Here is a 25,897-nt window from a genome sequence, read left to right as displayed (position 1 = left end):
CAAATATTTTGTAGCAGTGTTATTTTAGTATTATTTATATACTATTATTATATTTATTAATTAGTTTTTTTTGTTCTGTTTAGCTTTATTATTTTATTTCAGTGTTGGTTTTAATAATGGTTAAGGTTATTTCAGTTAGTTTACAAGGCAACATTTATCATTTTCTCTTTTACATTTTTATAAGTTTAATAAGTTTTTCATCCAATAAAAAAAAAAAAGAGATTGCTGGTATCTGATGCATGGCAAATTGATTCAGCACTACAATGCATGTCAAAAATTATTCCCATCATGCTTTAGAAAGGGTCCAAATAATGTCATCTCTTGGGTGTGACAATTTTAACTAAATTTGCACACAAAACATTGGATGCAGCTAAATATCAAATTGTTGGTCATTCAAATATTTTAATTATTGTTTTTAACAATTACTTTTTAAATAAGAATCTTTTTTACTACAATTAATTGAATCTCAATTTACAGTTGAGAGAAAAACAAATATTTGGTGGCATGGTCCAAATCGTACTTATCTGACCATTATCAGTTTGTAACCGTTCATTGTAGTAAATGAAGATATTACACCGATCACAAGTTCAGTATGAAGTACCTCAAGGCTCAGTACTAGGACCATTGCTTTTCACCCTGTACATGCTACCCTTGGGAGATATCATTACGAAGCATGGCGTTAGTTTTCACTGTTATACTTTTAATTGGAAAACAACCAAATTCATTTTCAATTACTGATGGATCCATCTTGCCATCTAATTATTCAGCCATTCTCCATTTATCCAACTATGCATCTATTTACACTATTTACATTACTGTACAGTAATTAACATTTATTTCATAGCTTTTACAGTGTAACTGAAACACAGCAAGTCATTTTCAATTATTGCCACACGCATATAGTAAAAACACTGAAACCACATATTAAGAATAAAATACCTTTTAGTATTCCACGTATTACTTTTACAAAAATTGTATCATGCAAGTAATCACACGCAGGCAAATAATACAGATATCTGAAACAAAAACAATTTGTCTCTTCACACTGGCTGATTTCTCTGAACAGAACTGCATAGGAAAAGCAGAAACCAGTCCTGTATTCATCACAGTTATATCACAGTATTGTCCAATTATTTCCCATCATCTCCCTGCTGCCCTCCTTTCTTTTTTTTATTCTTTTGTTGCGGCTGTGTTTTGGGTTTTTTAGTGGCCGGCTGATCTTGTGTCTCTTCTCCTCCTTGCTGTTTCCTTTTCTTGTTTTTCTTCTTGTTCTTCTTCTTCTTTCCCTCTCCTGACACTCCTTCAGGGGTTTCTGTGGAGGCTGGTGTTTCTTTCCCCTCCAGTACCACAGGCTTCTTGCGGTTCTTGCGTTTCTTCGTCTCAGGAAGGAAGCCCTTCTTCTTCTTTGTGTTCTCTTCTGTCTGCTTTGCCTCTACAACTTTCTTCACCTTTTCCATCTTTGGTTTTCTACATAAAGCGAAGGAGCGAATAGAGTACAGGTTCATTATCTGGTGGGACTAGAAATATACCTACATTTTCTAGAACTTCTTTACTTTAATTACTTATTTAAAAACATATTTGAAAGGTACACCACCCATTTGATTATTATTGCCATTTTTATTTGTAACATGGACACAACCCAATAGATGATTATTTATGGCAAACAAATGATGTATGATTATGTACACACACATACATACATGCATGCATGCTCAAAATTATAATCCAAATAAATGTTAGTAATGTGACTCACAGAATGCCAAATAATTTCATCACGCTCCAGTACGTGTCCTCCAGCTTCCCTGGTTTCTGCAGGATTCCTTCTGCGTTCATGGACTTGAGAGTATTCTGAAGGAGCTCCAGGTTAACTTGCATCTTCTGCTCAGAAAGAAACAAAATTCCCTTTTCACAACTCACAATTGAATTGACGTAAACAAGCACAAGGTTTAGTAAAAACAGTGATTCATTACCTGATTGTGAACGGTTTTGACAAGATGCTGACAGAGCTCCAGCACCTTCAACATCTTTTCATGAACCGTTTTGTTCTTACACTGTACATTTTCAAAACTCTGGAAGAAAAGGATTATTTATTAGTAATATGCACGTTCCCTCGTATCAAGAGCACTCAAGGAAAGCTTCTTGGTCAAAATGGTAAACATAGTGAATAAACAACTTTTCTATTTTGTAGATATATTTACTTTGTTGAAAAATAACTGACTGCTACAAGCCATTACCCTAATTTATTAATTATTTAAACAGTCATTTTAAATAATGCTTGTTATTCTGCAATAAAAAAAAATCCATAAAAAATAATTACACTACCTTTCAAAAGTTTAGTTATATATATATATATATATATATATATTTATATATATAGTAAGTTTATTTTTTTGTTTTGAAAAATTACTTTAATTTAGCAAAGAGTCATATTGATAAAAAAATGACAGTAAAAACGTTCACATTATTGATGATGATGATTAATAAAAAATTATTATTGAGAATTAAATCAGCATATTAGAATGATTTCTGAAGAATCATGCGACCCTGAAGACTGGAGTAATGATGCTGAAAATTCCACTTTGCATCAATAAATTAATTTTTTTAATATAATCAAATAGAAAAGTTATTTTAAATTGTAATAATATTCCACAACATTATAGATTTTACTGTATTTTTGATCAACTAAATGCAGCCTTGGTGAGCATAAAAGACTTCATTCAAAAAACAATAATTTTACTGACCCCATATTTTTGAATGGTAGTGTATTCAGTTCCTATTGGATTTCATTGGAATTGGTGCAAATAATTGATATTTTAGTACCATGACACACTTGTATGTTAAGGCTACCGATACTTTTGCATTTTGAGAAATTCAAGCTAAGAGCTGAAGGAAGCCTACATTTGCGAGCTGATCCGCAACTTTCTGATGCAGCTCAGTTGTCTGGACATCAGACATCAGGTTCATCACTTCTTTAGTCTGCAGGGCCTGCAGCACCATGACACATGCCTGACCCTGAAAAAAACATTCAACATATAACAATAAATTATCATTAAATTACCTAGTAAATGATCATACTTCAATATTCTTAGGTTTCTTTTTACCTGCTGATATTCCCTCAGTCCTCCTGTGATGTTCTCCACAGCTATGTCCAACAGGTTCACACACAACACCTTCAAACACATCACAAATGGATCACTTAAGAGATTTCACGAGATAGAGACTATATTTTAAAATCTTTTGAGTGGTGTTTTCCAGTGTAAGATGTTCAATCAACGTTTAATTCTTTGAACAATTCCCTTATCAAGTATGAGCAATAGCAATAGTGATGTTTGTTGGCCTTATCAAATCTCTGTCTACGTTTAAATAGAACAATTAAAGGTGCTCAAAGCGATGTCACGCCTTTTTTAGGCCAAAACATTTTTTGTCACATACAACAAACATCTCCTTAGTATCCGCTAGCTGCCTGTCCCCTGAACACACTGTAAAAAAACACGGTCTCTGCAGACCTCCCAGGCTCCACAAACGGCAACAAAAACAAACTGGGCTTACCCGCACCACGAAACATAACAAACTGTTCCAGCCAATAACCGATAAGAAGGGTTCGGGGTTGGGGTTTGGGGGGTTAGTGCGCGGATGAGGAGGAGGGAGGGTCTAGCTAGCCTTCGTTTTGTTTGACAATACTTTAAACGTCAACAAGAAGTGATGTCACCCGACATCGCTTAGAGCACCTTTAATCAGAATAAAATCAAAATATGGCTTATTGTGATTATCATATCATAAAAGCTTTTATTTTAGTAACTAAATACATTTAAATTTTACAGTGAAGCTTGGGTTGCTTATAATGTGCATCTGGGAACGTATTATGTGTCACAATTTCACCAGGTTGAAGCGCTTATCAAACTGCTGCCAACTAAGGAAAAGCTTTAAGGCCTCCATGTGGTTTTATTTGTTGCAGAAATAAGGATATTAATACATACATATTATTATTGTAATTTTTTTAGTCGTACTGTAAAATAAAATTGTTATTATTATTAAATGCCATTAAATTTTTTATTTTATAGTGGAAGTTTTTTTTTAAAGCAACTTTTTTGTTTAAAAATTTTATTTAAAGGTGCATTGTGTAATATTTGGAATGATCTGTTGACAGAAATACAATATCATATACATAACTATGTTTTCAGTGGCGTATAAAGACCTTACTTAATGAACCCTTATGTTTTTATTACCTTAGAATGAGCCATTTCTATCTACATACACCGCGGATCCCCTTACATTGAAATGTGCCGACATGTTTCTACAGTAGGGGTTGAACGACCTCAGATTTTTTGAAGTCGACTGTTATGACATCAAAGTCAAGTCGACGTCGACTAGTCGCTGACGTCATTCATAAAAACACAAGAGATGGGACTGCTTTGCAACATGCCACAATTTGCAATTTATTAGCAGACAATTATACAGATGCTGACAGACAGCTTATGGGGCTGTTTACACCTGGACACTTCGTGCGTTTTCTCAGATCGAATAGCTATCTGATTTATCAAAACGATTCCATTTAAACCTGGTCACATAAATGTGTTTTTGCAAAACGGATACAAATCCGATCTTCAGACAACGCGCTATATGCAGATTTAATGGAGTTCACGTCACCGAAAGCAACAGTAATGAGCTGCATTTTATTGATCATCAGCTAAAATCAAAATCAAAGACCACAATTACCCCTTTTCCACCAACAAGAACCGGGTGCTGGTTCAGAGCCAGAGCCAAAGCTGGTTCAGAGTGGGTTCGACTGACGAGCTTAATAAGAACCGATTTGCCTTTCCACTGGCTAGAGAGCCACAACAGAGCCAGATCTTACGTCACTGTATACGTCTCATGTTGCCCAGCAACGCTAGTGCGGTAGCGCCAAACAGTACGCCAGGTTTGTTCGAGAGGCATCGGCTTCTCGCAGATCGATCTCCGCATGACATCAAAGCACTGCGATAGCGATCTAAAAGCACAAGGAGTCGTATGTTCTCCAAACACTCCCGCAGCTCCGATCGGTCCGCGCCGCTCCGATGCATCTCGAACAAGCCATCAACAATAACGGACGTTGCAATACTATGGATGCTCATGGGTTTACAAAAAAATCGGAGTCCAACGCGTTTGTGCAGCTCGCCGTAACTTACATAGACGGATATTTATAATCGAGCTGCTATTAGCTCGACTAGCTGCTATTTAAAAATGGCGGTCACAAGTTTCTATTCGTCTTGTTGGTCACGGTAACCCCGCCCCCAGCCCCTGACGCAAGTGGTTCTTACTTGGCTCTGTTCTAGACCAGCAATGATTTGGTGCTACTTAAGAACCACTTTTCCTGGTTCGGAGCTGGTGCTTTGCGTGTGGAAAACCAAAGAACCGAATTGAAACTAGGCTCTGGCTCCGAACCAGCACCAGCTCTGCCTTGGTGGAAAAGGGGTAAATAAGAGAGAGCGCCAACAGCCCTGGTAAAATAATTTTTTTTTTTTTTTACTTTTAACGAAGCGTCTGCGACTTACTTTCACTTTGATTTGCTATGTACATTGGCTTGATGAATAGATGCTCATCTGCGGTTATGCGTGTTGCCATAGTTTCGTCATATAATGAATATAACATGACATATAGCCTATAACACGCTCTCACAAGTTTAGTTTTAGCATTGTTGGGCGGAGTCCAATTTATATATGTGGTTTCAACAACCAGATGCATTTACACTTGTCCAGTTTCGTCTATTCAGTTTTCGTCGGATTCAAATCTGTCTCGAATGCGTTTCGGAGGGCATTTACACCTGTTTTTTTCACGATCGGACAGCTATCGGACCACAGAAACACATAAAGTGGCTAGGTCTGTTTACATCGTCATTTAAGATGAAAAGAAAAGAAAAAAAAGCTACAAATTCACATCTGCGCGTTAGTGATGCGCAGATCCAAGTAATACAAAATAATATTCCAATTAATTGCGGATTAATTGGAGATAAATCATTAATATGTTTAAATAAATATATGAAAAAAATAATGTTTTAATGATTTTAATAAAGAGACTGAACTCTCATTTCCCGGTAAAACAATGAGCGTGCATCATGCTTTTACTTTCATTTTCAACGATATCTAGTGTTAAGTTAGTTAAGTATTTCCACACACTTGATGTACATGCTGCTTTCTTGCTGCAATGACTCTCCGGGCTCTTCATCTGCAACGCGGCCATGTTGTTAGTATCAAAATTAGCGCAATCATAGTGTCACATGATCAACGCGACTAGTCGACGTCAAGCTTAAAGCGTCATGGCATTGCATTAAGGTCGACTAGTGGGTTCAACCCCTATTCTACAGTGGCCCTAAACGGACAAACGCGTTTCGTCACTATGTTGTTCTTCGTGCAAAGAAGCTAGCTTAAGTCATCGAATAAAACAATGACTCGATGAACAAGCAACAATAATAGTCGCAATAACATATCATTTTACTGAATAATTAAGTAAACCTAAATTCTTAATTTATCTCGGTAAAGAAACCTAATTGCTTAACTGGCTACTCTCTGCGGTATTAAACGAAGACACATTTTCCTGTCGGCCACCATAACTTCTGCTAGTTACAATTTGCAAACTTACCACTAGATGCTGCTAAAAATGACACAGTGCACCTTTAATCACAATCATAGTAAAAATCAATCATAGTAAAATCATAGTAAAAAGGAATCATAGTAAATCATAGTAAAAAGGAATTTATCTGTTATGATAAAAGACACTCTTGCATTGCGAGTTTGTGCATTTTGGGGACGGAACGAGGAAGGGAGGGGTGTGTTTGTTTGAGTTGATTTGAGCACCTTTACCTAAACCATACAATTGATATTTAATATTAAAGCGGTTTAGACTCACAGGGAACCTGACGAAGAGGTCGCTGAACATGGCTCCAGTGAAAGGGCTTTTCCTTCTCGTCATGAAAGACGTCAACGCATTCCTGAAGCAAGTTGTGACCCTCTCCACATCCACTTTACCCATAAACTTTGCCTGCAATTAGCACAAAGTTATTTCATCAAGCTCAGTACTTGGAGATTAGCAACGCTGTATCAATTTGAGATTGTAGATTACCTCTGATGGTGTGTTTGTCGAGCCCTGTACACCTCTCAACACCTTCAGCAAGTAAAGACAAGCACTACAAAACAATAATGTAATTTGAACACAAATATATTCACAATGAACATAAATGAGAGTTTGTGTACTACAGATAGAAGTTTCCCCTGCAATATCTGAATAAGCATCAATATCCAGAAGTCATTACCTGAAGTAGTACAGACACACAGATGAGTCTGTCAGTTTCTGGGCTCGACCAATCAAACGCTCAAACATTTCATGAAGCTCCGACTCTCGCCCATCAACTTCCCTGCAGTAATACTTGCCACGACAGAGTCGGTTCCTGCCAATCAGAGACAGAGCGACAAACTAGTATAAGAACTGTATGTAAAATGAGGAAAATAAGCAGAATGTTTTCCATGAGCTTTCACTTAAGGAACCGAATCTCAAACCTATTAAGCAAACATAAAACTGAAATAAAATAAAATATAAATATTTTAGGTGTAAGTACTAAAACTCCTGAAACTCAATTAAAGTTATATACATTTATTAATTAATAAAAACAACAAAAGCACATTAAATTTCTAAAACTTAAAGGTAGGGTAGGAAATGTTTTTCATAAAAAACCTTTTGCTATACTGGCTGAAACTCTCTTCACATCTTAGAGCAATCTATTATAGAAGTGGTCTTAATATTGAAAACATTTACATGTATCTTCTGTGGAAGTCTCAGGACCAAAAAATGTTCGTCCAATCATTGCGTCGGTCCAATGCTATGCAGAGTTGTACACCCACAGTCATCGAGCGACAAAAACAAACAGCAATCGCCCATTACTGTTCATCCTGAACCAAAACAACGAGCTTATGCTGCGTTCATGACATCATAACCGTGATTACGAGATGGCAACCCATGACGTTCATATCCTCAGATATGGATTTATGCATTTCTGTGTCAACACTATCAACACAGAAATGAATCTGCAGCAGTTGCAGACTCCACTGTGTGTGTTAGTGTTTTGAAGGAGTTGTGGCTTCGGAGACGCTCTGAAGGGAGGGTGGGATCTCACGCTTTCAAAGCTTGCTTGCTATTGCTAGACTCTCAAAAATTGCTTACCCTACATTTAAAGTTTAAATAAAAACTGAAAATATAAAAATAAAAGCTAATTCAAAATACAAATAAATACTATAATAGTAAATAATACCAGGGTACCCCAGGATCCTCCAACTTAAATTCAAGGCTCTTTAAGACCTTTTTAATACCATTTCAAATGAAATTCAATGCCAACTTTGTACCCATTCCGACAGAAGTATGAGGGGAAAATGTCAAATCTGTATACATTTTAAACCCTAGAAAATAATTATGTACAAGTAGGCTACTTGAATTAAATAAAACATTTTACTTAAATTATCAGTCATATTTAATACATGCGCAACAGTGTGTAGGCCAGTGTTAATTTTGGCAGCCATTTTTGATTTAGTCAGTCTTCATCTTCAGATGAAAATGCTTATTGGTCTTAAGCACATTTGAGTCATTGTTTTTTTTAATAGATTTAGTTCACAGTTACTTATTTTTGGTAGTTATTTTATATGTAGTCTTTGGACAGAAAATGTAGTAATAAAATGTCATAATTATTCTCTCTAGGCCAATTCAATTAAGCTTATGAATAATGATTGACATTGCACTCTTGTGCAGTTCTACATATATATCGCTTTTCCTAAGTTCTGTGGTTCTCCCATTTTTTAGAGTGCCGTACCCCCTGAACCCTCTCTTCCACTTAGACTGCAGTCACACCTTTTCCATTAAGTGACAATATTTGCCCCCTTTAATCAATTTTTCCATTTCATTTTTTACCTTTATAATACCTTAAAAAAAAGAAATAATCCTTTAAATAAAACAATGTTCATTAAATATTCAATGCTAAAAAACATTAAAATCGCCAGTAGGTAGCGGTAACTTGCTATCTTTATGATTGAGTCTTTGAGTCATTCATTCATTGAATCTCACGATTCGTTCAAAGCCACATATTTCGTTGCAAAATAGAGCAATAAGCCTAACCATGCTGTTTTAAATGTAGTACATCACTTAATGTTACCAATTTTTTTTTACTGATGTATAAAATCAGTCACATTTGAAATCGTGTGGATATTCGGGAAACATTGCATTCTTGCTCGTATAATATATGATCAATATTAAAAACACTGCTGGATGTCAGCATGTATTTTGATCGCAGATTTAGTCGCACAAACAACGCAAGCGGCTCGTGACAGACCGACTGACACTTTAATTTAAGTAGAAAATCTCAAATGAAGATCGCTGAACTCCAGCTTGTCTGTGTTTTCAGATCATGCGCGCTTCTTCAGCAGTGTAGAGAGAGCGCGCGCATGGTTGCAAAATACTGTTGAAAAGACCGGGTAGAAAATATGTTCTTTTAACAGAAAACCTCTGATTTAGGGTTTAAATTATTGAATTCTGTCATTTGTGGCCACAGTTTCCCAGTTAAACCGACACTTTCCCATTTCAGACGACAAACTAGGCTAGGTTACTATCTTGTTCTGTAACTCACTTGCCTAGTAACCATAGTAACGAGTGCGCACGCTATCGCTTTTTATGCTATGACGTGGAGTGGGAGGTGCACTCAACGCTGCATGAATTTTGAATTAGCCTACATAAGTAATAGTTAATTTTGTTACGGTATGAACTTAATCCTAGGAAAGGGAATTTTTTTTTAAATGTATAAGTCCTTTGTAACGAAATCCAAGACTTTGTATACCAAATTCAAGGCTTTTAAGGCCTTAATTTGAGATTATCAATTTTAAGAGATTATCAATTTTTCAATGCTTTTAAGACCCGCAGGTACCCTGAATACTACAATAACACTGCTCACCTGAAGATGTCTGCAGCCTTGCGCAGGTAGTTCTGTTCCTGTTGGCTGGATTCAGAGCTCATCCCGTTCTCAATCACACTTAGCAGCGGTTCCACCATTCCAAGAACCAGAGCACTGCTTCCCTGTTTGTTCAAGAACATCTCCACCATGTCCAGTACCTGAAAAGAACACCCCAAATTATACAGAGACAAAACCCGCATATTTTTTCAAAATCGACAAGTCACTAATCAGGCTAATGATTGGGCTGGTTTCAGTTTCACCTGACCTGATCATTTTTACAGAATGATTTTTAAAAGTTGAACACAAAAAAACTGATAGATGCAATACAACAGCCATAAGATATCTGTGTGACTATATATGGCTGCAGCAGCGGAGGGTTTTATTGTGCAAACCTTTAAAAAGCACAACATGCAGTCAGATTAAATCATTAAAAAAATATGCAAAACATTATATATATATATATATATATATATATATATATATATATATATATATATATAAAATAATATATAAATAAAATCAAGAAAAATAAAGAAAAGGTCTAGTTCAAATAATAGTGTAGTTGACTAACTAGACTCAACCTTGCTAATTTATACAGCACTATAAAAAAATACATTACGATAAAAAAATGAATAATGTACAATATTATATATACACTATGTATACACATACATTCACGCATAATAATACATATATAAATACATAATTTTATTTTTTAAAGCATAAAACTAAGCAAATAAGAACTACTGCTAAAACAATACATAATCTTCAAGACGTATAGATAAAAATAGATTTTATTTTAATTTTTTTAATCCAGTACATATAAATAGATGAGATTATAGATGAGACAGAGCCCAACGGGCAAGACATACTTTAATCTTGAAGTCCCGCACAAGGACCTTTTCCTTGCTGATTCTGTCCTTCTCGTCTTTCTTGGCCTGGATCCTTTGCTTCTGCTCCAGAAAGAGAGAAGACAGGCTTCCGTCCAGCTTCATCATCGCCGCATCATCAAGATCCTCATCATCACTGCCATCTTCAGTGGCCTAAACGAGAACAGAACAACTGTTGCTCCACACATGTAATTATTTTTGTTTAAATTGTGAAGGAGTTATAAAACTTATAAAGTTATAATAAGAAAGTTATTAAAAAAAAAGTTAAAAAAGAAAGTGAGCAGAGAGCGCTTCTTTTATAATCACTGACTAAGCTCTGCACATATGCAGAACCTCGCTTTATGATCAATGACGTTGCCTACGCTGTGCAATGCGTTTTGAGCAATACTCAAAACGGATGCGCCACTGAATAACCTAAACACCTCTGATTGGTCATAGCGTTCCCTGCTCAACAGACATGTCTATGATTGGCTGCAATGTTTAAACTGTTGTAAATCGAAACCTTTGACGCTCTTCACAGAGGGCGCGCACACACACACACACACACTGGATTTCTGTCTTCCTAATCTAAACTTTAAATACACGATATTACAAAATTGTATTTCGTCAGAAAAGATATTGCAATAATATATGCCATATTCATTGTATCGCCCAGGCCTGCGTTTCAGTAGTGAAAATTCATTTATTTGTTCATACCAGAGCATTCTGACCCTGCAGAACCTTCATCAACTCCAAACGGAAGTTCTGATCAACCTCTGCTCCTTCCTCCATGGCTTCATCCTCATCATCATCATCATCATCAGAGGAGGAGGAGGAATCAGAACCCTCTTCATCCTGACGTAATTAAAAAAAGAGAGGCGAGAACATTTTTTAATTTGCCGATTTGTTTGGTTTGATGCGATAAATATTCATGATGATCAGTCTCACCTCCTCTTCCTCTCCCTCTTCCTCGTCATCTAGCTCTTCCTCATCTTTTTGTTTTCTCTTTTTGTCTTTCTCATCAGTGACCACAACACCGCTTTCATCCTCATCCTTGTTGGGGTCCAGAACCTAAAAATCAACAAGAAATCGAAACAGACCCCATTTACTTTCGTAATAAATACTCCGCATCTTATTCTGCACAGATAATCACATGTACGTGGATGAGGAAATGTAGAATTAACCAATAAGAAAATCAGTTTAACATCCACGATCCAATCAATTCATTTTAAAGTAAAGCCCCGCCCTATTATTTCCTGCAGAATATTCACTCAGAAATACATCACATTATGGAAGCTAAATGCAGTGTGGGTAAAATTAAAGGTGTAAAGTTATGAAATCTGTCAATGAAGAAGCTCTTTTAAAACTTTCTAAACTACAATTAAAACAAACTATTAAAATCGGGTCACACTTTTTTGCCTCAAACTTCTAATTACTGCTTATTAATAGTTAGCAAGGTAGTTGTTAAGTTTGGGTATTGGATGTGCTTAAAGGGTTAGTTCACCCAAAAATTTAAATTCTGTCATAATTTATTCACCCTCGTGTTGTTCCAGACCTGTATGAGTTTCTTTCTTCCGTTGAAAAAAAAAGAAGAATGTTTGAAGAATGTTGGCAACCAGACAGTTGACGGTAGCCCGTTTTTTGTGACTATAAATGTCAATGACTACCTTTAACCGTTTGATTACCAACATTCCTCAAAATATCTTCTTTCAACAGTGTTCAACAGAAGAAAGAAACTCATACAGGTTTGGAACAACATGAGAGTGAGTAAATGATTTTTTTGTGGTGAACTATCCCTTCTTGGGATGTAGAATATGGTCATGGAGAATAAGGCAGAATAATAATATGTGCTTTATAAGTACTAATAAAAAGCCAATATCCTAGTAATATACATGCTTATAAGCAACTACTTAATAGTGAGAATAAGACCCTAAACTAAAGTGTTACCAAAAAGTGTTTTTGCTAATTTAAATAAAGATTAAACAAAATATAAATATTAAATGAAAAACTATTTTTTTTAAAGATAAATGCTGCCTTTTACTTAAATAAAATAAAAAGTAAAAAATAAATAGAAATTTAAACTAAATAGAAATATATCAGAAAAAATGAATAAAATGTCAAAACCACATAAAAACTAAAATTAAAATAAAAAAGCTAGTTCAAAAATATGAATAAATGCTATAATAGTATATAAATCATACAACAGTAAAAAAGCACTGTTGATTAGTCAATAATAGTCTTACATTCAGGATGGAGCTGAGAGCTCCTTGGGTGAGGTGAGGGCAGATCCGGCTAAACACAGCTTTACACACACAGCGAATGAGTCGACTGGTCTGAGACAGGAGTGACAACAGGATCTCAACAACCACCTCCACCCAGTGCGGCTCCTCGTCTGAGCCCTTGCCATCTGTAACACACACACCATTAGTGCATACACACAACATGCACAATGAACAAACACATAACAGGAATTATGGATCACAAATCAAAAACAGAAGCCGAAACAATGGCCGTATTTCATTAAATTCATTTAACTGCATTGAACTGCTCCAACTTACTCGCTTTCTTCTTTTTGGATTTCTTAGCTTGAGCTTTCTCCATGCAAGTCCGCAAATCATTCAACAGTTCCAAACTTTCTACTGGAGCCTGGAGCGAGGAAAGAACATCAACAGTTCTGTAAAGATCACAAAATATAGGCAGTATAACAGTCTTCAGAACTTTCTGTAATCAGTCCACAATCGTTCTGTTTGGTTTATCTGGAACAGGAATGTAAAGCACCCGATCTTTTATTGTACTCAATATTAAAAAACAATTTTCAAGCAGCAAAATGAACATGTACTCAAAGAAAGAGCTTCCCATGCACAACAAGGACATAAAAAATAATTAACATATGAATAAATAATTAATACAGTGACCGCTTAAAAGTGTCAGTTGCGTAGCTTTTAAATTTTATTGCTTATAAAAATATTTTATTTGTTTACCAGCATGTCGCGTGACAATTAATCGGCATCAGAGAGACATGAACGTGAATGCGTTGTTAAAATGTTAAATATTAACCAAAAATCTCGGCGGAATTTCAAAAATATATTTTTCATCAAGGGGGATTGGGTGACAAAAAAGTTTGGGAACTCCTGATCTAATACACCAGGAATTTTGTTAAGCCAGAAAGATTCAAACCTTAAACATCTGAATCCCAATGAGAAGGAAGAGGTGCTGGAACGCTGTGTGTTCAGGTGAAGAAGACTTCTTTGCTTTTTTCCTCAAGGCTTCCACTGATTCCAGCATACTGAAAACACACACAGACATAACACAAAATCACTAAAAGCACCTCACTTTTGTTTGCATTTAATCGGCCATATTGTGGAAAACAGCTTTTTTCTTGCTGACATTATAAGTAGTGTTTTGTAGGATGCGTCACCTGTCCCAGCCCTGTCTCTGCTCTGATCTGAAGGTCTGAACGCTCTGAACGTATTTGCTCTGGTTGAGCAGCATGGCGGCGTACTGCACCAGACAGTAAATCCACATGGTACCGTCTGCTTTAACGCCCAGATTCCTCCTGGGGTTCAGTCCCTCCACCTCAGGCGAATCTCCTAACACAGGCATTGTGTTCAGGCCCTGCAGAAGACTGGAGGAGATGGAGTATATATACATTTATTTAATTTAAAGGTGCAGTATGTAATATTGACAGCTAGTGGTTGAACTGGGTACTGCAGTCGAAATTCTAAATATTGGAAAAAGTTGTTTCTCCCGCACATCCACATCAGAACAAGAATATTGAAGGAGACGATCAACATAAACTGATTTATCAGCATTTTAATATGCCTTTCATAATAGAGCTGTTTAGTTGATGGCGAGGATCTTTTTTTTTTTATTAAACATGCTATGGTATTTTTATGCTTTACTAGTTAAAAAAAAACATACAGCACCTTTAATTTGATTATACTTATTAATTTAACATTTAGAAAAAAAATTACAAATAAATCTCTGTAAAAAATGCTCTTTATAACGACTTATTTTTAATTTCCGAATTTGTATTTAATTCTAATATTGGCTTTTTATTGGTTATCATCAGCCATAATTACTGGCATCACCAAATCGCTAATTTGGAACAAGACTAACATAGTCAGTGATACATAACATGGGAATAGTTCTAGACGATTAAACATACTAATAAAACATGTATGATGTGGAGATGAAGAAGATAAATCAGACCCGTAGAAGGCTCCAGAGAGGGTGGCTCGTGTTTGTTGATCTATGGGCACTGAAAAAGCTTGCACTGTCTCAGGGACTTCTGGGGTGGGTTTTTTCACATCAAAGAAGCCGTGGAAGAAAATAAACCTACGGGAGAAAGATAAAACATCACAATACCATCCATTCATATCAGTATAAATGCCTGGTAGAGACCATTGGTAAAATATAAATATAAAATATAAATATACCTAGCCACTTTCATGACGAGATCCTCCTGCTTCTTAATTTGATGGTTTTCCACAATGAAAGTGAGGCGTGGAATTATCCATTTACGAAACCTGGCAACACAGCTGTCACTCCTACAGCATGAGGTAAAATAGAAGAAATATGAAACTGACATGAGGAAAAAACCTGAAAAGTGACAATACATAGATAAATTATTACTGTTATTAATAGTGGTCAACCGATATTTGGCATTTTTAAAATACCGGCATCGGCCGATAATTTTTTCTGATTGGCCGATGTGTTGGAACGGGACTTTTATTTTGACGGGCGGCGCTGAGAACACCAGCGCCTGAGAAGAGAACGGCAGTCGCCTGATTACACAGCGCTCACTCAAATTCTCCGTCTGCATTAGTTTATGATCTCTGTCAGTCATACCTAATACTTTGTTAGACAGAACTGGTAAACAAAGAAAGTAAATGGTATGCGAAAAAGTAAAGTGTTTGCTTTTATATTATTTGTAACAGAAAAGGCAAACAATCAGGCTAAAATACTTTCTCATTCACGGTCAACATTTAGCAAATGCGCATCTTCATAATTTAAACAAGTCTCTGAATATCTAATAAACATTTATATTAACAAACCTTGCAGATTTAATCGAATCCAGCTGTGATATCTTGTGAAGTGTGCATTTGTAGCCGGCATAAACGTGTTACTGCGAGTGACGATCGGTCCGTGTGAAGTGAGTGAATGTGAACAAAAGATCAGCTTCACAGAAGACACGATCAAAAAACTTTAAATCCTTCATTTTAAAATATGCTGTGCTATACCCAGTTGCCCACTGTGTCATATTCATATTATTTTCACTGTGTGCTGTATGTAAAATTAGCGTTAACTTCATTTGAAAAAATATGATTACCAGTGAACACGAAATTACCAGATTATTCAGTGCCGTTACAGTGTTTACTTCCTTTTTATTCACATATTCATATATTTTTAAACAATTACTTTATTTGTGAAAAATACTGTAATAGGATTGCAGATTCAAGAAGTTTCCATCTAAAGTATAAGCATGTTTATTTTAAAGATTTGTTATCTAATTTATTTATAATTTATTAAATATTGATTAAAATAAATATAATGTATATATATATATATATATATATATATATATATATATATAAAATATCGGCTTTATATCAGCCACCCAGCTCTCTAAGATAACAACATCGGCCATCAAAAAAACAGTATCGTTCGACCACTAGTTATTATATTTTTATTCGATAAAATAAAAAATACTATCATTACATTTAACTAAAAGTGAAACTATTAAAAATGGTTTCTGTTAATTGAAATAAAATACAAAATTAGATAAAAACATTATAACACGGCCACTGAAGTACTTAAACTGAAATGTAGAAGAAATATTAAATAAACTAATAAAAATATCAAAAGAAAACTAAAATGAAAGCTGAAAATATAAAAATAATAGCTAATTAAAAATATTAATAAAATTGTAATAGTATATAAATAATACTAAAATAAAACCGACTTCATGAAAAATCATAACATCACTTCTGCTTTGTAGAAGTTGATACTTTTCCTCCCAAAACCTTGGAAAACAGTGTAAACTCACTCTGGTCCAGACTCTTGGTTTCCTTTCTGTCTGCGGGTGCTGAAGTCCAGACACTTCTCCAGCTGTGGCTTGCAGAACGCCTCCATCAGCCACTCCACGTACTTCTCCAGCGCCGCTGGAACCATGTGCTCCAGAACCTTCCAGTAGGACGGGACCACTGGGTAGCCCTGGTTGGTGAGCTGGGTGAAGCTGAGCATCACTGCGAGCTGTTTGTCAGCGTCAGGGCAGCCCTGCATGAACTCGCTCACGTACTTCTCCATTTCCGGAGCAAACTTGAATCGGTCTGGCAACTGAGGGGAGAGACAAACAAGCAAAAAGTTTTCCGTTTTAGTACATTGTTGTCGTGTAAAAAAAATCATTTTTTATTATTATTTCCTCTTTAAAATAAAAAAAATGGATGCTATTATTGTCATCCATCACATGAAACATATACATAACCAAACATAAAGACAGACCTGTGCGGACAGTATGTGTTCACCGTAATGTCTCATCACATCACCGGACAACACAAACTCAAGCTGAGTGATTGACAGCAGCGGCAAGGATGCTGCCAGCAACCGGAAACTCAAATAACTGAGAGATAGAGAGACAAAGAGACTATTATTTAACTCAATTCAATTATTAAACTTAAAAAAAAAAATAAACTACATTTTAAATAAACAAAATGAATCAACAATTTAAAAAAACAAAAAAAATACAGTTAAACTACATTTTAAATAAAAATGTCAACCGACCAGGGCAAATACATTCCCGAACAATACAAAAATGTTCATTATTATTATGCAGTTGTTGATTTGAAGAACACAATCGACACCAACCCCGATGCACACTTTTAGGCTTACAATGCTTTTGGGAAACGCAGCCCTACACATTTACATTAAAAAAAAGATGCATTCGCATATCAATATGTGTCATAATTATGTGCAAAATAACATTTCATCACATGAAGTGAGGCGTGTCCATATCTGGCTGCATACTAAAACTAGCAGGTTACGGTTTGACTACACATGTAAAACTCACTGTGTGGGTCCAGGCGTCTCTGACATCATGCCTCTGATGATGGCATCAGTCCAGAACATGTCGAAGTTATCCTCTCGCAGAGACGCCTGCAGCAAATCCAAAGCGACCGGGGGCAGAATGTTCTCCTTCTTCACCGAGCGAGCGGCCATCTTTAAAACCTCCACTAACCTGGGAGTGCAGTCAGTGCACAAAACAATAAAGCACACAAAATATGAGCATGTTTATAACCTACCATGTGTAATAACATTTTAGCTCGTTCAAATAGAATCAACACAAAAAAACACAAATAAATAAATTTACATGACAAATATGAGAAGCCATATGACACGTTTCCACCCAAAGGAGGAAAAACACTCAGCTGTACCAGAGCCGTTTCTCTCTACGGCTCTGGGCTGTACCGGTGTTCAGACGATTTCTGCTGCCTTGTCGAAAAATGCTACCCTAGCACGAATCGATCACAGATAGCCTAATGTTGATTCATTCTCTATTGTTTCCATAATGGTGTAAATCTCACAATATTATGACATCGTTATTTCATTTTAATTAGGGCTGAACGATTATGGAAAATAATCTAATTGCGATTTTTTTAACCAATATTGCGATTGCGATTTAATATGCGATTACTTTAAGTTCTTTACCTTCTGTATTAGTCGACAAAGAAAAGCAATAAATCATTGTACAGTAGGGATGGGAATCTTGAGGCAGCTCATGATCCGATCTAATTTTTTTCTTATTAATCTTAATAACACTAAAAAAAAATGAAAGCAGCTTTCTCAGTGATTTTCATATTTTTAATATATAAGCCAACTGCATACCAAAAGACATAAATAATGCCTTTGTGGAGCATTTGTGAGGAAAATTCCGGCGACCAAGACCGCGGACTGCAAGAGTAACATCAAAAAGGGCAAAACCTGTGCAATGAAGCCCGCGACTGTCCTTGTAATTCGCTTAAACCCCGAACTTTAAGAAAGCTTATTTTTCGGAAGGTTCGAGCAGTGTCGCGCGCGCGTGCGTGTGTGTGTGTGTGTGAAAGAGAGAGAGAGAGAGAGAGAGAGAGAGAGAGAAACTAGAAGCAAGCAGAATACGGTTGTTTCTAAAGCACGCGCAGCGTCATCACGCATCTGTGTTTAAAAACTAAGCTCAGACTCGATTCTGAAATTCTCTGAATCGATCCAGAATTGTTGGAGAGAGAATAAATAACACAATATCACATACACAAAAAATAAACTGTTCTTTCCTGTATGCCAGACCTATGCGTAGCGTGCCAAGTTGATGCTTGATCTGCAGACTGCTTTTCTATCACGTGTCACGTGACCAGTGTAATCGCAGCTTTTGCGGTTACAAAATCGCATTTCATCATATCGCGATATTATCGCAAATGCAATTAAACGTTCAGCTCTAATTTTAATCAGGGTAAGTGTATGGGGAGCATATTTTGATATTTTAAATGAACTAGCAATTATCACATTTGATATAACAAGTAAAAATTACATTATTACATGAAATAAAATTATAATAAAATTCGAAGTTAAGAGTACAGTATAATGTACTGTTTTTATTTTTAAAACGGTGTGAAAAGTAAAAATTATCATCAAATATTCATCTTTGACCTGTCAAAGTTTCCTACAAGTCTCCACAGCAAGGATGCATAGATTTATGGGCGTCGTAAGCAGAAGAAAAATGAGTCTGCACATGCGCATAACCAGTAAGTAGCACATCTCGATGGGTAGCATGAATCGTCAGAACACCTGTTGTTGTTATATTATTAATTTACTACAAGTATGCTGCTAGTTCAGGCGCACATTTATTTTCCTGTTGGTTCTTTGCAATGTTAATAAAATATATTGTACGTTAATTCTTTATGGGTTATTACTTTGTACTTTTAAAGCAAAGTATTTATATTCACACACACACAGAAAAAGATTCAGATAATCGATAATCGCTTTAGCATCGAATCGCAGCCCCCTGAATCCTAATCGAATCGAATCGTGAGGTGCCTAGAGATTCCCACCCCTAGACCTAAATGTGTATTTCGGACTTTTTTCACCACAAGTCTGAAAGAAGACAAATATCCCAAAATCTCAAAATTGACCAGTGAAAAAAAACAAAAAATGATGTTTTTGCCTGCCGTGTCTCGCCTTAAACCACATCTTAAAGATCTTGTTTAATTAAATAAATTAAAAACATTTTTTTTTGCAGATTTAAAAATCTCTGAAAGCAAAGGCAAAACAACACATATAGAGAAAGAGAGCAGAAAAGGAGAGTTCGACGCACTCACTTGGGCATGTTCTCTTTAGTAATGACTGTTGTGGTTCCCAATATTTTCTTGAGTTTTTTGGGCTTGAGCACCGAGGGAAACTTCTGCAGGGCCACTAGGAGGAGCTCCAGCTGCTCGGGGGTTTGGAGGGCAGAGGTCAGGTCAGACTGCAGGGCGCTCAAGAGCACCTCTTCAAACACATCCTTCGATGTCTAAACACAACACAACATACATTAAACATTACATGTAATATATACATTTTATTATGAGTGTGTATAATGTATATAATACAAATTGATAGTATTAGTATTACATTTGTATAATAATAATACTTTTTATAATTATTGATTTTAATATAAATATTTAAAATAATATTATTATAAGTGTATTATTAATGCTATAGATATTTGTACTGCTATTGGGCACCTCTTCAAGCGCTATTATATTCAACTGCAATTTATTTCCTTTCCAGATATAATATTTACACTCAAATAAAAGCTGAAATGTTTGTATACAACTCAGTTGCAACACTTCTTCATGCCAAATTTATTCAAATATATATATATATATATATATATATATATATATATATATATATATATATATATATATAATTAACAGTAAATAAGCTCTTCTCTAGTGTTTTAATAGCTAAGGGAACTGTGGACACTGGATGCCTTTCCTAAGGTATATGCATTATGCAACATTAAGTGATATTGTGCACAAGCCGGTTTATAGACGCCTTTCCGCCGTTGAAACGCAGATAGAGTGATTACATGAGACATGATACAGATTTCGGTAAGTTGTACTGTATCTCGCAACTTACTTTCTGATATTCATGCATGTTTTACAAATATGACTTGTATTAAAGTGGGAAAAAAGACTAAACTGAGGCACTACAGCGATCTGTCACGTCACATTTAACTCTCTGATGGTCTTCAAAAAAAAAATCACACTCGTGGTCTTCGGGGTCTATTGGACCCCAGACAACAAATATAATTTTACTCGGTTCATTAATGTTTTTACTCAACATTTGTGCAGTTTTTGTAGAATTTATGATTTTTAAAAAATTTCTATAAATAAATAAATAAATATTTAATTAAATAGGATTTTTACAAAAAAACAGCATTTTATGTTAAATACACTTTATAAAAGACCCAGATTTCTAACTTTCATTCCTGGGGATACCATGGATAATTTTACAAGGTTTAATGTAAGATTTTTGCCCATTTTTTGGAAAATACAGATTAAAATTTGTAATAAATCACTTTAACCACTAGATGGCTATAGAGCTCCATTATATGCCATTTGCTATTTGAATTACTGAAAGATATAGTTTCTAAAGTTGGATTCAGTTGGATTCATATCTAAATATTAAAAAATCACAATTATAACAAAAATAAAATAATTTTTGTCAAAATTTTGCATTTTTTGTACTGAAAAAACACAGCACACACAAAAACAACCACAACAGTGAAGTGCCAAACCTGCAGACAGGGTTGGAGCAAACACAGGGTGTGTGTGTGTGTACATTTTATTTTTATGTGTACAGTGTCACCAATTTATTTTTGAGCTGGTTCTTCATTTTGTATGATTTTATTTGACAAATTATAAGACTTTTTATAGCCTTACAAATGTATTTCTGTGTGTGTGTGTTTGTGTGTCTGTGTGTGTGTGTCTGTGTGTGTGCGCGCGCACATTTTCAATGCGTCTAAGTGTTACCAATTTATTTTTCTGGTGGTTCTGCATTTTAGATTATTTTATTTTACAAATGATAAGAGAACAGTTTTTATAGTCTGTATGTATTCCTGTATAAATGTATTCCTCTTTATGTGTGTGTTTGTGTGTGTGTGTGCGCCTGTGGTGAGCATGATAATTTTGGATTGTGGATGTTTTTTGCATTGTTGGAAGTGTGCCACTTTATTTCTGTCATTTCTGTCTATGTGTTCTACGTTGTTTCTGATTTTGATGATGTTATTTTGTCTATTTTGATTGCGGGGTCCAATAGACCCCGAAGACCACGAGTGTGACTATTTTTGTCACGCCAACATAAAAACAGATATCATAAAAAAAAATATTTTTTTGTTGTAGATCTAGAAAGTGTTGAGAGCCGTAGAAAGTTTCAAACCATTTGAACAAAGAGAACAATTTTTTTTAATTTGAGCAAAAGTCATTTGGGGTCCAATAGACCCAGAAGACCATCATAGGGTTTTAAGAGCGTCAACTCGTTTGAATTTCATGATAAAATGGACAGAACTTGAAAGCTGAGACTGTGTTTCTTATCAGAAGTAACAGAGCACAAAGCTCTTTGCAATCACTGGATGAGAGATTTGCTACAAACAATGGGAGCTTTAATCGACCGATACCGCTTATTGGCCGATACATCGGTGCATTTCTAATTATGATTAGGATTACTTTAATGATGTCTTTACTACCTTTCTGGGGCTTAAAAGTGTCAGTTGCGTAGCTGTCAAAGAAGGGACATAAATCTCTCCGATTTCATTAAAAGGTCTTCATTTGTGTTCGGAAGATGAATGAAAGTCTTCCGGGTTTGGAACGACACGAGGGACAGTAAATGATGACAGAATGTCATTAATCACCTCTGACAGGATGTCGACCATGGTTTTTCTGGGCAGGTCTCTCAGGTGTTCTCTGTACTGGGACAGACTCTGGAGGAGCTGGACACACTCCAGCATGACCTGCGGCTCCTGAGAGAGATAGAAAGAGATCATGAACACAAATGAGTGTTTATATGCATCCTAAATAATACACAAATTAAGAATTAGCGATGTATGTAATGTAACACAATCCTCAGCGTCTCTTACCTTATGCAGCCGTGTGGACTGAGACAGAGCGAGCACCCCGAAGAAATTTCCAAACGCTGCATTTCTGATGAATTTCTGTTAGAAGAATCAAAGCACGACAAGATCGGTGAGCGTGAATATGACCGATTAATGATTAGGATAATAAAATATGGACTAATTAGGGATCCGCGTAAAAAAAAACTCACCTTTTTGGCTGTCTTGGGGTTGTGCTTTTCTTTGACGCAGTCTAGTGTGGATTTCAGCGAGATCTCCTCAAATACACTCAGCAGCTTCAGACAAGAAACAATAACAGTCAATTGCATAACTAATGACTGCTATATAAGGAAAACCATGAAGATAAAACTTGAATGGCTAAAAATACCTGAGCGAGAGCCACACTGTATCCTGATCGAGCATCTTCTCTTGTGTGAGAAAGACCGTCCACTAGTCTCTTCAGTGAATACTTCAACTCATCCGCCTAGAAGAGAGTACAGAACAGAAACACTGAGGAAACATCATCTAGAATCCACTGACTTTATCAGCAGGGTCAATTGATCCGTTTTGCATTCTTCAATTAAGAGCATTTTTGAAAACACAATTATGTGGATACCGGATAGATAACGGGAGGATGGATGGATGATTTTAAATTTATAAGATAGATAGAAAGATGGATAGATTTTAGATAGATGGATGGATGATACATAGACTGGATGGATGATAGATAGCCTAGATGGATTTTAGATCCGATAGTAAGAAGGATAGATGGACTGAATGATTTTAGACAGATAGATTGCATGACATAGAATGTCTTCATATTTGTTCTAGAGGGCCAAACTAAAAACATTTCAACACTCTAAATAATGGAATAATGTAATAAATGAAAACTGTGAAACTCGGTTTTCCCCCTCTTTCTCTTTAAATCATCTGGTGTGAACATTTAAGTTTTCATAAATAAAAATCCCCATATACAACAGCCCCATGAAACCCACGTGTTTACGTCAACGACCAAACCAGAACGGATCACAGTATTCAGGTAATGACAGCTTATTACATCGGGTGATAAAACAGCATTTACAACCAACTCTAGCTAAGAACAATATTGATCAACAGTGATCAGCCAATATTAATATATGATCACTTCATACCTTCTCGCTCTGCTTCAGGTGTTCAATCAGATCCTCTATCGCTTTGAGGCGGATGTCTCGCTCGGGTTTCGCGATGTCCCAGAAATAATCCAGAAACTGTCGGTTCTGATTGAGAATGCCTTTAGCATCGATAACTTTGGGTCGCACGGTGTTGTTCTCGATCTCTCCCATCTCTCCCTGCATCACTGCAACCATCATGAGAGTGTGGCGCACACGTGTGGGGAGGTCGCAAAACGTTTTTTTCCGGGGTTAACTTCCGCGCAGTGAATTCAAAATAAAAGTCTCAAACCATAAACTGAACAATAAAAGCTTTAATCTCCCAAACTAAATAATAAAGGTCAGCAATCGGAAAATGTTGTTATAAATAATTTGATACTTTATAACGTTATTCTTTAAAAAAAAAAAAAAGTTTTTTAATTTCAAAATAGTTTAAAACAGAGCTGTTATAAATAGTATGTTTTTCTGGTTTATGTAATATTACCAATATAAGTAAGTATTTTATTCTTTATATACAATATTATATTAAAATGTAAACAATTGTAATATCTATGACATAAATTATGCGTAATTCTATAGAATTTTATAAATAATTTTAATATCAGTATAATTGTATTTGTATTATACTATTACAGTATGAATTGTTTACGTTTTCTTTTTTATGTAATATAACCAATATAACTTAGTATTTTATTTTTGTTTCTGTTGTTATTTAATTTGTTTACAATAACGTGTTGTCAGTCTGTAATTAAATTATCATGGACAACTGCCTCATTTATGTATGTATGTATGTATGTATTTATGTATTTATTTTTTACAAAAGTTTGCATACAATAATATTATAAATAAAAATTTTGTGACCAATTGTAATATCTTTATATAGTATGATTTTATAAAAGATACATCTTACATAAATTCTACCTAATTACTGTATTTTAAAATAAATGTAGGCTATCTTTACATATAACAAATATATATTATACATAAATATATATTTCTTTTAAAACACAATAATACTAATATTATTATTATAACGTATATTATATATTTATATGTAGATTAAAAATATGTAATATAATATATAATAATAACATTTTATATATTTTAATCTATAAATATATAAAATATATCTATACATTTTAATACATCTAAAAATAAAATCTATGTCAAACTGTTAATCCACTTAAAAAGCATTATAGCCTATTGGGCCTTCTTTAAATTTCCATTAATGACTGCTGACAGATGATAACCTTTTATGTCAAGACAGATTTGTGTGTGTTGTCTGATGACAGCAGCAGTGATTCACAGACTCACCTCTCACACTCATAAGGAAGGGGTCGGGCCCCTATAAACCAGGCCTGACCCCCACAAGGCTTCAGTGGGCCTCCCCACCCGAGTCACTGGGAAGAAACCATTAACACCCTGTGTGTCAGAGCCGGCCGCTCAACATAAGCATTCATTAGAAGACTCGCCCCAAGGCTTTTTCCACTTGTTTCTTCAAGCTGGATCACATTATTTGAGTGAGCGCCTTTCGCACCCCCAATTATTTAAAACTATTTAGATAAAAGATAGCAGGATTTAGTTCCCGTTACTGGATGTTTTTTTGTCTGTGAAGGAAACGGAACAACTGATTTTGCAAGTGGATGCAATAGGTGTGAAACTAAACAAGTGATTTGATGGAGTCAAGGAGCGAGTGGAAAATTTAATCGTTATTGTGTTTAACTTTGTTTTGTATGTGTCAGATAAGCCAAACGTCTCTCTGGGCTGTTCTAAGTGTTGTTGTGACAAAACAGCA

The 25,897-nt window shown here is 35.4% G+C and overlaps 1 protein-coding gene across 1 annotated transcript; it reads right to left on the bottom strand.

Moving 5' to 3' along the window:
• Nucleotides 1-926: 926 nt before the first annotated feature.
• On the bottom strand, nt 927-24,370 carry mybbp1a (MYB binding protein (P160) 1a). The gene is made up of 27 exons (XM_077241738.1): nt 24,106-24,370; nt 23,343-23,438; nt 23,167-23,250; nt 22,982-23,056; nt 22,757-22,864; nt 20,178-20,368; nt 17,900-18,067; nt 17,335-17,452; nt 16,880-17,169; nt 15,270-15,380; nt 15,043-15,168; nt 14,249-14,455; nt 14,008-14,116; nt 13,389-13,476; nt 13,074-13,237; nt 11,779-11,901; nt 11,548-11,685; nt 10,834-11,004; nt 9,962-10,119; nt 7,286-7,420; nt 7,096-7,159; nt 6,883-7,014; nt 3,102-3,170; nt 2,899-3,012; nt 1,971-2,069; nt 1,754-1,878; nt 927-1,467 (listed from the first exon to the last, which is right to left on the bottom strand). Exons 1-27 carry the CDS (start codon nt 24,301-24,303, stop codon nt 1,131-1,133), a joined length of 3,798 nt encoding a protein of 1,265 aa, XP_077097853.1. The 5' UTR covers nt 24,304-24,370; the 3' UTR covers nt 927-1,130.
• Nucleotides 24,371-25,897: the final 1,527 nt, after the last annotated feature.

The sequence above is a fragment of the Siphateles boraxobius genome, unplaced genomic scaffold (assembly GCF_051911475.1).
Source record: "Siphateles boraxobius isolate OS27281-9 unplaced genomic scaffold, OSU_SipBor_1 24, whole genome shotgun sequence".
In the NCBI taxonomy this organism is placed as follows: Eukaryota; Metazoa; Chordata; class Actinopteri; order Cypriniformes; family Leuciscidae; genus Siphateles; species Siphateles boraxobius.
The sequence above is the reverse complement of the archived record's forward strand: the minus strand, read 5'-3'. Positions and strand labels throughout refer to the sequence as shown.